This window comes from Festucalex cinctus, chromosome 5, assembly GCF_051991245.1.
Source record: "Festucalex cinctus isolate MCC-2025b chromosome 5, RoL_Fcin_1.0, whole genome shotgun sequence".
NCBI classification, from domain to species: Eukaryota; Metazoa; Chordata; class Actinopteri; order Syngnathiformes; family Syngnathidae; genus Festucalex; species Festucalex cinctus.
The window spans coordinates 21,926,315-21,938,806 of record NC_135415.1 but is presented as its reverse complement, the minus strand read 5'-3'; the positions used below and the strand labels follow the sequence as shown (position 1 = coordinate 21,938,806).

Genomic DNA, 12,492 nt, shown 5'->3' with positions numbered 1-12,492 from the left:
ATAATTATTTAATTTGGGAGGAAATTCTTAGTGTTTTTTTATGCCAATTTCAACTAAATTCTCAATATACATGATATTTTAGCCAATAGTTCTCAGAAGATTTGACAATTTGCACTTTGGAAGCTAAAAGCCTGCAAAAATCTTATTATTAAGAGAAAGTGCAGTATTAAGGACAAAAACAGTTGGTACTGTAAAAAAAAAAAAAAAAAAAAAAAATCAAGATAGAACATGGAGGCCCAGCCATGAGCGCCCGCGCAGGGGATGAAAACACAGACGGACAGACCATAATTGGGATCCCCTCACCAATACAGTTTTTGACCTTGTTAACCCCGGAGGCTCGTTAAAGTCTCGTTACAGCAGCATTCTGCGAGCCCCATCTTCTGTCACACCTTCATTAAGCCCATTGACCCACTGCGCTTATTAAACACATTCATTACCCCGAGTATTGAACCTCTGTTGCCGGCCAGCCCCTGAATGCATCACAGAGCAAGGTGGTAATATAGCCCAGAGTGGAAGGCAAAAAAATAAAAATACAAAAAATAAAAAAAGAGGGTGGAAAACATGTTCCACACGTAAATAAATGGGCACCAAACACATGCCGTCTTTCCGCTTATCAATCATCACTAATGAAGTCAGTGATTAGAGCGGCTTTGGCCTCTCAATCACAAAGACAGGGAGGTGGCAGGTAGAAGACCGGGGAGTGATTGAACGAGGGTTGGCGGACATGAGCATGAAACGAGATGGAAACTACAACAGAGGAGTGCAGACCTCCGCCAAGGTTGAACTCTTAAGACAAAATGGGGGGAAATGAGGCCGGTGACCGTTTTCTGCTACCAGAAGCACGAGCTCTGATGCGAATGAGGCAGTAAACAAGAACCACCAAAAGCCACTTAATGCCTCATACAGCATGCAAGTGTGAAATAAATATGACAATCAAAATGAACTAAAGAAATCACTGGTGGGGGGCGTAATCATTGTACCTCCAAAATCATCACTTTACAGGAGACCCCAAAAACGGCATGTCTGCTCAACCATTCATTGCATCGTCAAAGAGAGCAGCAAGTCATTTTCAGCACTTTATAATTTGTAAAAATAAATGAAATAACTAATAATAATAATAATAATAATATTAAAACAAATTGAAATATATATATTAATAAAATGTTTCACACAAGCCAAATTAAAAATATCCCTAAATAAATGATTTAAAAGACGTTTTTGAGAGATTCAATGTAAACATACAGTATACAAAAGGGTGATTTAACTTAAATGTATTTTGTAATGTACTGTACTCAAGTAGTATATGAACTATAAATGAAAAACATTAACTCATTCACTGCCTTTGACAAGTATACTTGTCAATTGTATTTTTTAGAGCGGTGCTAAATGGGGGCGAATCTGAGCATGCTCCACTGTAAATATCAAACTTGGAAACAACTTTACTGATGCCCAACCACCGGTAGATGACATAATTGCCCCATTTTATAGGAAATAAACACAGTTTCAGAGTCCATGGGAGAAATGGCTGTATTTTGGCAAACCTACATTTTTCTGCTGTCAATTATAAAAGAACGGGACGGGACAAAAAGTAGGGAGTCTATTCTGTTATTTGGTAGATTCGGTTTATATATAATTATTGAATGTAATATCACGTGAGTATTGGAAATGTAAAAATTTTCTATAATGACTGGCAGTGATATGCACTGCAATGGATTTTTTAAGACCACGACAATGTAAAATAATGCAGTTTGAACATTAACTCTGTAATTAAATAAAGTGGCATGAAAAAAAATCTTAGTACTTAATGATTCAAGTAAAATGTATTCCACATAAGCTAAATAAGTTGTACTTAAATGATTAAAATAACAGTTCTTAAAAGTTAAACAGTGTTTCATGAAAGAAAAAAAATCCACTTATATTGTGTGTTTGGTTGTAAGATGGTGTTTGAGATGCAAGGGTTTCATGCATCGTTGCTAAAAACTTGGCCATATACCACACACACAGTACCACGAAAGGAGAGCCTGCATACCGAACTGAACACACTTTGAGAATCACATGCCTAAGATGTTAGTGCTACGCAAATGAGACTTCACCATTTGAATACTGAACAATAAGGGGGAATTGTTTTAATGTGATGCAAACAGCAAAAAGAAAAAAATACTGTTTTCATTGATTTTTTACAGATTTGCACTAAAAACCATTGCTCATTATGTCATTCTGAAAGAAACAAAGAAACAAACTACGATCAAAATATCTCGCCAACTCTTTTCCGCGTAATCAATAAAAATATCTAGTAAAAGAAAGTGTTTTAATTCTTTTTTTTCCCCTCTGTAGTGTTCAGTGCTCATGTTTTTGTCTCCCAACAGCACACTCACAACACAACCGGATCATCAAGGACAACGATTCATCACGGCGCATTTGTACATGTCCACCGATTTGAAACGATGACATCATCACTGCCCTTCTCAAAACAAAAGCGAGGCTCATCATCTGGAGGGAAGCGAGCGGAGCGGGGACAGTGAGTGGACAAAAGAAGAGAGCGAGAGACGCAACGGGATTAAGAGGACTCTTAAAAAATTTTTAAAAAAAACGGCCAGGAATCACGGTGACATCCCTGGCCAGGTGTCAGAAGCAGCCGCCATCTGGAGCTGGATAAACACACAACGCAATGCTCTTTAAACACTGAGGTCGCGCAGGTTGCGGTCGACCAAGGCTGGGTCAGAAATGAGAAAATATTACAGTTATGTGTGTGCTTTTAAAAAGTGTTAACAAATCAGTGGAAGGCAGCTGAGCACCAACTTTTCTGGGGAAGTTATACGGTAATAGTTGAGTGATTTCTCTACTCGGGCCACTTACAGTGCTCACTACTGCAAGTGAAAGATAGCTAACAAGTGAAAGACTAACATTTGCAAGCTACACTCAGCCACAAAACTAGGTACACCGTTCACAAAAAAAAAAAAAAAAAGAATCAGCTGTTCTACAGACTACAGACAGTCTACTATAGTCCAGTGATACTAAACAGTTCATGGTAGAACAAATAATTTATGGATTCCAATACAAAAGTGTAGGTGTTTACATGCAATCTTTTATATAAACAATATATAGAACAGTAACTTTGATAGTAGAAGGCAAGCAAAAATATTGTCTTCCTCCACAGTAAGTTTGAATTTGAGAATGGTCTTAGCCAAGCATACAGTATGAAGTTCCTGCTTCTATGCAGTCTTACTACGCCCTCTGCAGGAGGCTGACAAAAACTGCAAACACAAAGACCCTGACTGGTTCTGGTGTCAAATGAAAAGACAACTTCAAATAGATTAAACAAATTCAAACAATGGACGAATAAGTAAAATTCTAGAAAAGAGTGAAAGGCTTTGATTGAGTAAAGGATCATTGTTTATGGTGACCATTTTCTATGGATTTCGTTTGCTTGTTCCACTAAATGTAGTTCAGGTTTGCACAGCTGAGATGATGTTGACAACTAAAAAAAATTTCTAACTCGCCACCCACATTTTTGGCGTTCAGTAGACAATCACCAGACTGTGATACTCCTGACTTTCCATGACTTAATAACTTGTAGAATTCCAAGACACCATCCAGGCCACACCATAGTGTTCACCTTCGTTTTTAATGAACCATTCCACCTGTGTCTTCGTCCGTATGTTGATCATGAATCATTTCCCGGCATAACAAACTCCGAAACAAAACCACCAAGGTAAAATATTGCTTTTGAGGCATGCTTCACAGACTTGTAACTCTTTAAAAAAAAAATCCAATTCTCCTCTTTGTTTTTCTCTCACTCTTTCTTTCCACTTTAAAGTGTGTTTTGTTCGTGGGCAGACCAGCGGAGGGAACTTATCGACGGTGTCCTTGTCTGAGTGCAGCCGGGTGTCCAAGTTGAAGTCAGAGCTCATTAATGCATCTTATTACTCCTCAGGCAAAAAGATGCAACAGCTACAAACACGCACACACACACACACCGGCGTTTTGGAGGAAACAGATCGATGTCGAAGCACTTGAAGGAGGATATCGAAGAGAGGAAAGCGCTGTTCCCTCCGAATACACGCGCTGAATTTCAAGCGTGGCAGCGGTTCAAGTCAAACTTTTGAATATTAGACTGAATATGACCTGCAAGACTGACAATATGGAGCACTGTCATCATCTGTCATCTATCAGTCTTAAACCCACATAATTAATAAAAAAATAAAAATAAAAAATAAAAATAAAAATAAATTTAAAAAAAGGTATGCTACTCATGCTTGCACCATCAGTACAAAAGGTAAGTAAATAAGTAAATAAATAAATAAATAAAGTATTTCTCATATATATAACTCAAAACGTCAAAAGGCTAGTGGAAGATTGATAGTGGAAAACACTGACAGTGGAACCTCAAAATGCAAATGGCCTAAAGTTGCACAATGCCGAATTGCATCAAAAGTTTCAGGCCACTAAAGTTACACAATACTTCAAAAGGTCAAACTGTTGACAGCGAAGAATGTTAATAAAAAGCAATGATGCGTGAAGTCGACTGCCTTCAGCAATTCTCCCTCTTTGCCCTTCCATATATGCTATACACCCGTCATCGTGTTCTCATTTTAATTAGTTAAAAAGGTTAAAAAAATATACAAAAAAAAAGTTAATTTTACACTTGCATGATTGAATTAAAAACATAGACAACAACACCTGTACAACTAAAAAGTTTTAGAATGGCAACAATGGTTCTTGAATGGAATCATTCGCATTAAGCCAATTTACATTCTGTATTGTGTCTTTATGAATTTGATCATCACAGGCCAGATATGGTAACATTAACTTTGATATTCTGGTTAAAATATGTAAAATCAGTGATTGTAATATGTGGTATTTGTATTAAGTAAAGTGTCTGATGCATTGGGCCACATACCTGGATACTGAAACTAATTAAAAGATTCTCCAAACTAATTAGGTCTAATATGACGATTTGGTGATGAAATAGTGCCTCCATGAGTGAAATTACAAATGTGTTTTCACTCATTCAAACATAAATATGTTTAATACTTTGTCATTCACTCCCAAAAACGTATTTATACATTTTTTGTGTTTTATTTATGCTCGAGCATACAGAAGGCTTTGATACATCTTCGGACATGAAGAGGTCGCTTAAAGCAATGGTAGTTAGGACAAAAAAACGGCCAGCATGTGGTAGCAGAATATAAGAGATCAGCCAAGGCAATGTTGCAACAAGCTCTTTTTGACAGTGTTTTCAACAGGTTTGTGAATAATGATGAAACGTGACTATATTCTAATGCTAATTGCTGCAAAACAGAAACAGATACAAATATACTTTTTTTTCCTGATGAAAGAAGATACTCTAATGTTTCTTTTGATAGGTTCCATGTTTTTATAGCAATAGGACAGAATATTCTGTGGACGCTGCAAAGTGAAAATGGTGAAAATGTCTGCGAGTGAAGCAGAAAAGTGGGGTTGCGTGGGCACTGGTTCATCTGTATTAAATAGGATGGGATTTTTTTTCTTTTTTTTTTTTAAGAATATTGAAAAGTATGCTGTGATTCCTAATCTTTAGTGTATTTTGACACAAACACGTTAACATGGTATTAAAAAAAACTGTCAACTTTTCAATTGTGGGTGGGAAAAAAATAAAAAATAAAAATAAAAAAAAATAAAATAAAAAAAAGATTATGTCTACTTTTACAAGGATTGACGGCGTTGTCCAAGGCAAAGCCCAGACTTCCTGCATCCATACAGGCATCCCAATCAGATGCCTGAGCTACCTCATCTGGCCTCTGGATGCGGGTCAGTATGGTGGTTTTCAATTCAAAGCTTTCAACTGACACGATGTCATCCAAAAAAAGTCACGCCTTTGAAGACTGTATGGGTGGAGGGCTGCGGTACGACACAATGCACTATTTGTCCGTACAAGTGTGTGAGCTCAGAGTGGTTCTATTTATGTGTAATTACAGTCAAATATGTGAATAAAGTTTCCACGGGACATTCCAGTGCAGCTGGCAGCTGTTCACTTCATCAGCTCCTGAAAGTGTGCCCCTGACATTTTTTTATTTATTTTTTTAAACAAGGCCCCTGTGTGTGTTGGTGTATGTCAAAAGGGCGATCCCATAATAAGCGACAGCTATCATTAGCACTTCCTTTGACTCTGCTGGCCCAATAATCTGGTTAATTAAATCTGAAAGTGTCAATATACAATTTAATCGGCCTGATTGGACCGTCAGGGGGGTTCGCTGTCATTCCGACGCCCGCAGAAAGAAGACCGCTGACAGGCCGTCAGACCAGAGGTGGCCAAGAAACACGCTTCCCACCCCGACAGATCGCCGTTTCTGTTGATCCGCGCACCGTTTGCGCTAAGAGAAATAAATTCCCACCGTCCGAGCCTGAGAAGTGTCAGGGAATGATGGAAAAATGTGGCAAAAGCAGCACAGGCTCTGATTGAAAATGCAAAGTAGTAATTAGCCCCAAATTGAGGGCACATGCTAATCTATGTTCGGGGCTTCTGCAATTCCACTCACATTTCCACATTCTGGACTGATTAAAATTGAAAATAATCAGTGAGTGTGTCTGTGTGTGTGTTCTTTCAATTCTTTTGCAAGAAAATGAAACACACGCTCTGTGATTTTAACAAGACAGGAGAGCAGATAAAGCACATTTCAGAGAGTGTTAAAAAAGGAAAAAGTGCTTCTCGGGCAAAAATGCCCGCCGATTTCAAAGGGCGTTTAATCGAAAACGAACAGGAGAGCAAAGTTGCCATCGCAGACAGAGGGTTAAATTGCGCAGTTTGTAGTTCATCCAGCAAAAGTTTCATTTTTGTCTGTCCTCCATCGCCGAAGTAAAGTGAAGAAAAGAGGAATTTGTTATTCTCGGAGCCTTTGCCCTTCCAGGTGATGGGAGACAACAGAATAAGAATGGGCAAGAGAGAGGGAGAAACACTCACTTCAGAGGATGAAAACAAGACTTGAAAGGCAACCAGTGCCATAAAAAGCAAGTGTGACATAAATAGTGGATGAGCGCCAATCAGGAATGCAGGATCGCTGCCAAAAGGGCTATCTAAGACACCATACAGCCCCCCCACTTCCCTAACAATGCGTCACTCTCAACTCAGACTTGCGCTGTCATTTCATTCAATAAAACTGGAGACATCATGAAAGGTACAACACAACAAGAACTCTGAAATTATAAAATCAACATCAACTTCTATTCATTCATTTACTTTTGTGCTTGTCCTCATTATGTTAGTCTGTGATCTGGAGACTACCCCAACTGGATTTGGGTGAAAAGTGGGGTACAAGTTGGACTGATCACCAGCCAATCACAGGGCACATATAGACAACCAACCATTTACACTAAAGGGTCACTCTCCTGCATGTTTTTAGATTTTTCCCTCCTCCAACACAGCTGATTCAAATGATCAACTCATCAGCACGCACTGCAGAAGTCAGATAACGATCCTTGGACACCCCTGATTTATAGTCTTCAATTACCCTTTCTTTGGAGTCTCCCTACAAAAGTTAAAAAAAATAAATAAAAATAAAAAAACACGCAATCGTGAGGAGAACACACAAACTCCACACAGGAAGTTTGAAGATAAGATTTGAATCCCAATCCCCAGAAATGTGACTGGGTCACCATGATACCACCGCATCAACTTTCTTTCATTGCGTAACACTTGTCCTATCCACTATAACAGAAAATATTGGCCTCATTTTTTTTTCTTTAATCCCAACGCCGACCCTCACTCAGCATTGTTGCCAAAAAGCATATTTGTGAAACGAAATTTTCAAATTTGCAACATGTTGCAGGTTTTTCTGTTCATTATTGACAGAGAATGGACAGCATTAATTTAAAATTCAAATAAAAAGTGTAGGGGGTTATGACGGTTATCATGTCTTAATTAAAATAAATACCTAAACAAGTAAATAGCTCCCTAAATTTTTCCAAAATTTCAACAGAACCGAAAACTTTTCACTAAATTTCTGGTTTAATTTCAAACAAGAATAAGTGCAGGAAGGTCCAAATGTCAGCAGCATCTCTCATATAAGTTAAAAGTGAAAATGTAAATAGCTAGCTAGCTAGCTAGATTCCCATTAGTTTTAAATTGATCACTTATTGGCTTTTTATCAGCAGACAAGTGATTCATCAGTCCTCTGAAAATCAGCCCAAAAGAAAACAAGTTGCCAAAAACGCATGATTAGGGATTGATCAATTTTACACGCCACACTGAAAAAATGGGGAGTGATATTTATTTGAAAAGCCTAGTAAAGGTTGATGCACTCATAAATTCTAAGTACATTTTACAAGGAGTTTAACTACAATTTCTGATGTGAAAAAACTTTACTAGATTATTTTTTTTTTCAAGTAAATATCAATCCCTATTTCTTCACTGCAATGCAGAGTAGTAAATTCTACTTGCCAACTAGTCAATGGCAGGGCACATTTAAACACAGCTTTGGAGAACACATCACCTATCATTCGTGTTTTTTAGGATGCAGGAGGAAGCCGGAGGACTCAGACAAAACTCCTCATCAAATTACACAGATTAAATCCATCACAGGTGTACCCAATGATGTGACCAGTGATTAGAGGTAGCCTTGCCATTAGTGGTTTGGAGTATTTCTTTAAGGATACATGAGTAAGAGAACTGGACACAAAAAGAAGACCCTCCAGCGCGGAATAGAAAACCCACAAACGACGACAAGAGGAAAGAGAGGAACGGCAAAAAAGGAATGGGGGGGGGGGGGGGGGGTGATTGAAAGACCTCACAGAAAACATCCTGTGGCGCTTTGCTTAATCAAGTTTGGAGGAAGAGAAAGAGGAGAGCGTTGTAAAGGCACACCATCCATATTAAAAGCAGATCACATAAAGAAGATGATCTCATTTAAGGTTCCTTTACTACTTTGAACTGTTTTAATTGTCTGAGTACAACCTAGACATAATAATTCCTACTCGGACTTCTTATCTAAACTCGCAAAGAATCTCACATCTGAAAAACGTCTGCGACGCACACTGCTGTGCTGAGATGTTAATAGAAGCAATATTCATCTCTCAGCAAGAGGCTATCCCTAATATGTTGTACAATTAAGTTGATGAATTGGCTTTTAACAAACTGAGCTATTGTTAACAATCGTGAGTGGGATAATTCATCAAGATCTTCATGGTTTTACTTTGGAAAGAAGAGACAAATGAAAGGGATTTAGGGGCCGACATGACAAATGAGCAGTTCTATTCTATTTCTATGCGAGACTCCGGAGACAAGAAGCCAAATGACCAATAAAAGAGGTTTCGTGATAGCCATTTGGCAAAGAAACACTCAACTCTGCACTGCACTGCATGAATACAGTCTGTGACAGGGGGAACAATGCAACTGGCTGGCTTTTTTTTTTTTTTTTATATATAAGAAAAGAGTCAAATAGCCCTACCTAGTGGTCAAATGAAGAATAACACACTCCATATTGTGGATAAGAGGTTTAGAGAATGGATGAAGGGATGGATAGTCCATCAATGCAGAGCTAAATTATCCATTAACATTCATGATATTAATAGTAGTAGTGTTAATATTTTATTATATTATTATTTTGCAGTTAATCTTTTATGTAATCACAGTGCTGTAATTATGTACTTTAAGGATGGATGTTTTATACGGGATGTGTGCCTAAAAAAATTCTTTGTAGTAGCAGTAGTAGTAATAATACTGAAATCATTCTTAATATTATACAGTATATTCATGGAAAACATAAAAAAGAATAAGTTTTTTTTTTTTATATGGTCTAGGTGCCTAAACACAGTAGTATAACCAACGTATACTTTAATATTTATATTCATATAAATTTGAGCTGTCAAAGTTAAAGCATTAACTAAGTAATTCATCACAAAATATTAACGCAGATTAATCACACTATTAATTTTGACCGCAGATGACAGTGGATGGTTACGTTAAAGGTAGCACAGGTTGTGTTTGAGCAATAAACATAACTACATGCATTAAAGTAAAGCATTTAATAAATGTTTACAGATGACATTCAGAATATTTTTTCATGTCAAACTATTCTGTTTTTTGTTTTTTAATTATGCGAGTAATTACCTGATTAGAAAAGAGGAGGATGAGTGTGAGCAGTGGATAAAAAAATTTTAAGACGTCCTCATAACATTAAATGTTGAAAAAATTAACGATGCTCTTTAAATTTGGCGGCCAATAAATGTTGACCAAAAAAAAAAGCCTGTTTGATTAAGCAATTAATTGTGATAAATTAAAATTCTAAATTTGTGATTAATATGATTACAAAAATTAATCGTTTGACAGCTCTAATATTAACATAAATATAGATTTTATTTCAATATGAAATGTACCAAAACTTTGTCAAATCACAAAGGTGAGTTGCAGGATGGCAATAAATAAAACTTTTTTTCTTTTCTTTTTTTTTTCTTTTTTTTTTTTAAATCCATGTAATAACAAAATAAGATCAATAATTCCAAGCTCTGGTCCCCACCCAGCGGGTCAGTGAAAAATTGTTTTCCCAAAAAATAAATAAATAAATAAATAAATAAATAAAAAGTCCCTGCTGCTCTAAAGCATCAAATATGCTGCCTGCTGACCTCAAAGATGAAAATAGGGCTGTGACAAAAAAAGGATCCAAAAGCCCAGAAGACGCGAATAAACCAACATTTAAACAGCGTACAATGCAGGGGAGGCCGTCCAAGGACATCCATTATGACAGAAAACCATGACAACATGAGGAAAAAACAGACAAACGCACTATCGCATGTGGAGAAGCAGCAAACAGCATTGAGACAAAAAGAACGGGACTGACCAGTTTGTTCTCCTGCAAGTACAATTTCTGCAGTTTGGGGCATCCTTTGGCCAAAGCCACCATGCCTTCATCGCTGATACCGTAACACTGACCCAGGTGAATGTCCTTCAGCTCACTGCAGCACTCGCCAAGCTAACAGAAACAGACAACGGAAGTAAGAAATGTTGTTTTTGTACATTTGGGGCAACAACATATGCAGATGAATACCTTTATGAGAGCCCTGTCTGTCAGTCTGTCCTGGTTCCCCACATGCACTTTGACCAGCTGAGGACAGTGTGCAGCCAAGGCCGCCAGGGAAATGTCTCCCAGCTGCTTGCACCTGTATGCTGTGTACTTCTGCAGGCCGGGACACTGAGAGGCCAGAGAGAAGACCCCGTGGTCATGGACCCCCCTGCAGTCCGAGATGTTGATCTCCGTCACATTCTGCCTTCTAGAGGCTATTTTTGCCAGGAGATCATCGTTTACCTGGAAAGGCAGGGAGGGATTATTACGGTTTGGTAACCTACATTCTGTTATTCGCTGGAAAATTCACCAATTCTGTGTAAACTACTTTGATGCCATCTTGTGGATTATTGATGTTGTTGTTAGGTTTTAGTCTGCCTTTGAGATGTCCTGCTGTGTTGTTAGTCCTCAAATGCATCTCATGTGAGATAAAAGTCGAATAGTTTGTTTTGGCTTATATCCTGATACAGCCAACTGATTGTCTGTGTAGTATAATTTGCATTTATAATTTATTTACATTCTCAAACATTTATTAATGTCTGTAAATAGCAAAAAAGGTGCGCTTAAATAAATCAGTCCAAATGGAATGTTGGACTGCTTGACTTGAGCACACCCCTCACATTTTCAATTATCCTTTACGTTTTAAAGACGGTCAACCTTCAACATTTCTTGACAATAATATCTTACATGTGACCTGACTAGTCTAAACATGACACTGTAATTAATATTTCATTTGTGGAATATGATTTATGCAGGAAAATCCAGCCGTTTTTATCCCATCTCACATTTTGCCACTTACTGTCCACTGAAGATGACATCACAGCTGCTCAGGGCTCAGGCAACGACCAATCACAGCTCACCTGTTTTCTGAAGCTGAGCTGTGATTGGTTGTTACCCGAGACCTGAGCAACTGTGATGTTAAGTTAACTCGACAGCGAGTGGCAAAATGGCCGCCTTCTGATATTAAAATGGCTAGATTTTGGGTAATATTAACGAAACTATTTGGACTAATGGGGCTGCATAGAACACAGGAAATTTTTTAGGTTGACTTTGTCCCCATCTTGTGGCCTCTGTAGGTAATAAAATTATGTTATGAATTTGATGTTTATTTATTTATTCATTCATTTATTTACGCCTACTTCTTATTATTTTATTGATTTAAGCTTTATTTACTTGTATACTCACTTAAAATGTTCATCTTATTCTTTACTGCATGACCGATGCTCTGTTCCATGTACAGCACTTTGTATACAGCAATGCTTGTCTTAAAGTGCTTTATGAATAAAGTTAAGAGTTGAGTTTTGCGAGAGGGCAGCAATTACTATCACATTTTCAGTATTCATAGCAGGGTTTCGTTACTATTCCCCACAAATAGTGGTGGTTCACTGTAATCAACTTTACATTAATTCCTATGGTGAAAAAAAAAAGACCCACCGTTTACTAAACTGTACATCCTGTG

The 12,492-nt window shown here is 37.6% G+C and overlaps 1 protein-coding gene across 2 annotated transcripts in view; it reads right to left on the bottom strand.

The window, feature by feature from the left end:
- Positions 1–12,492, bottom strand: part of fbxl17 (F-box and leucine-rich repeat protein 17) — a 231,927-nt gene that overhangs the window by 216,156 nt on the left and 3,279 nt on the right. For both annotated transcript variants that reach the window (XM_077522758.1, XM_077522761.1), the window contains exons 5-6: positions 11,019–11,276; positions 10,812–10,943 (exon numbers count right to left, since the gene is read on the bottom strand). In XM_077522758.1, coding sequence (XP_077378884.1) covers positions 10,812–10,943; positions 11,019–11,276 — 390 coding nt within the window. The remainder of the gene's footprint in view (positions 1–10,811; positions 10,944–11,018; positions 11,277–12,492) is intronic.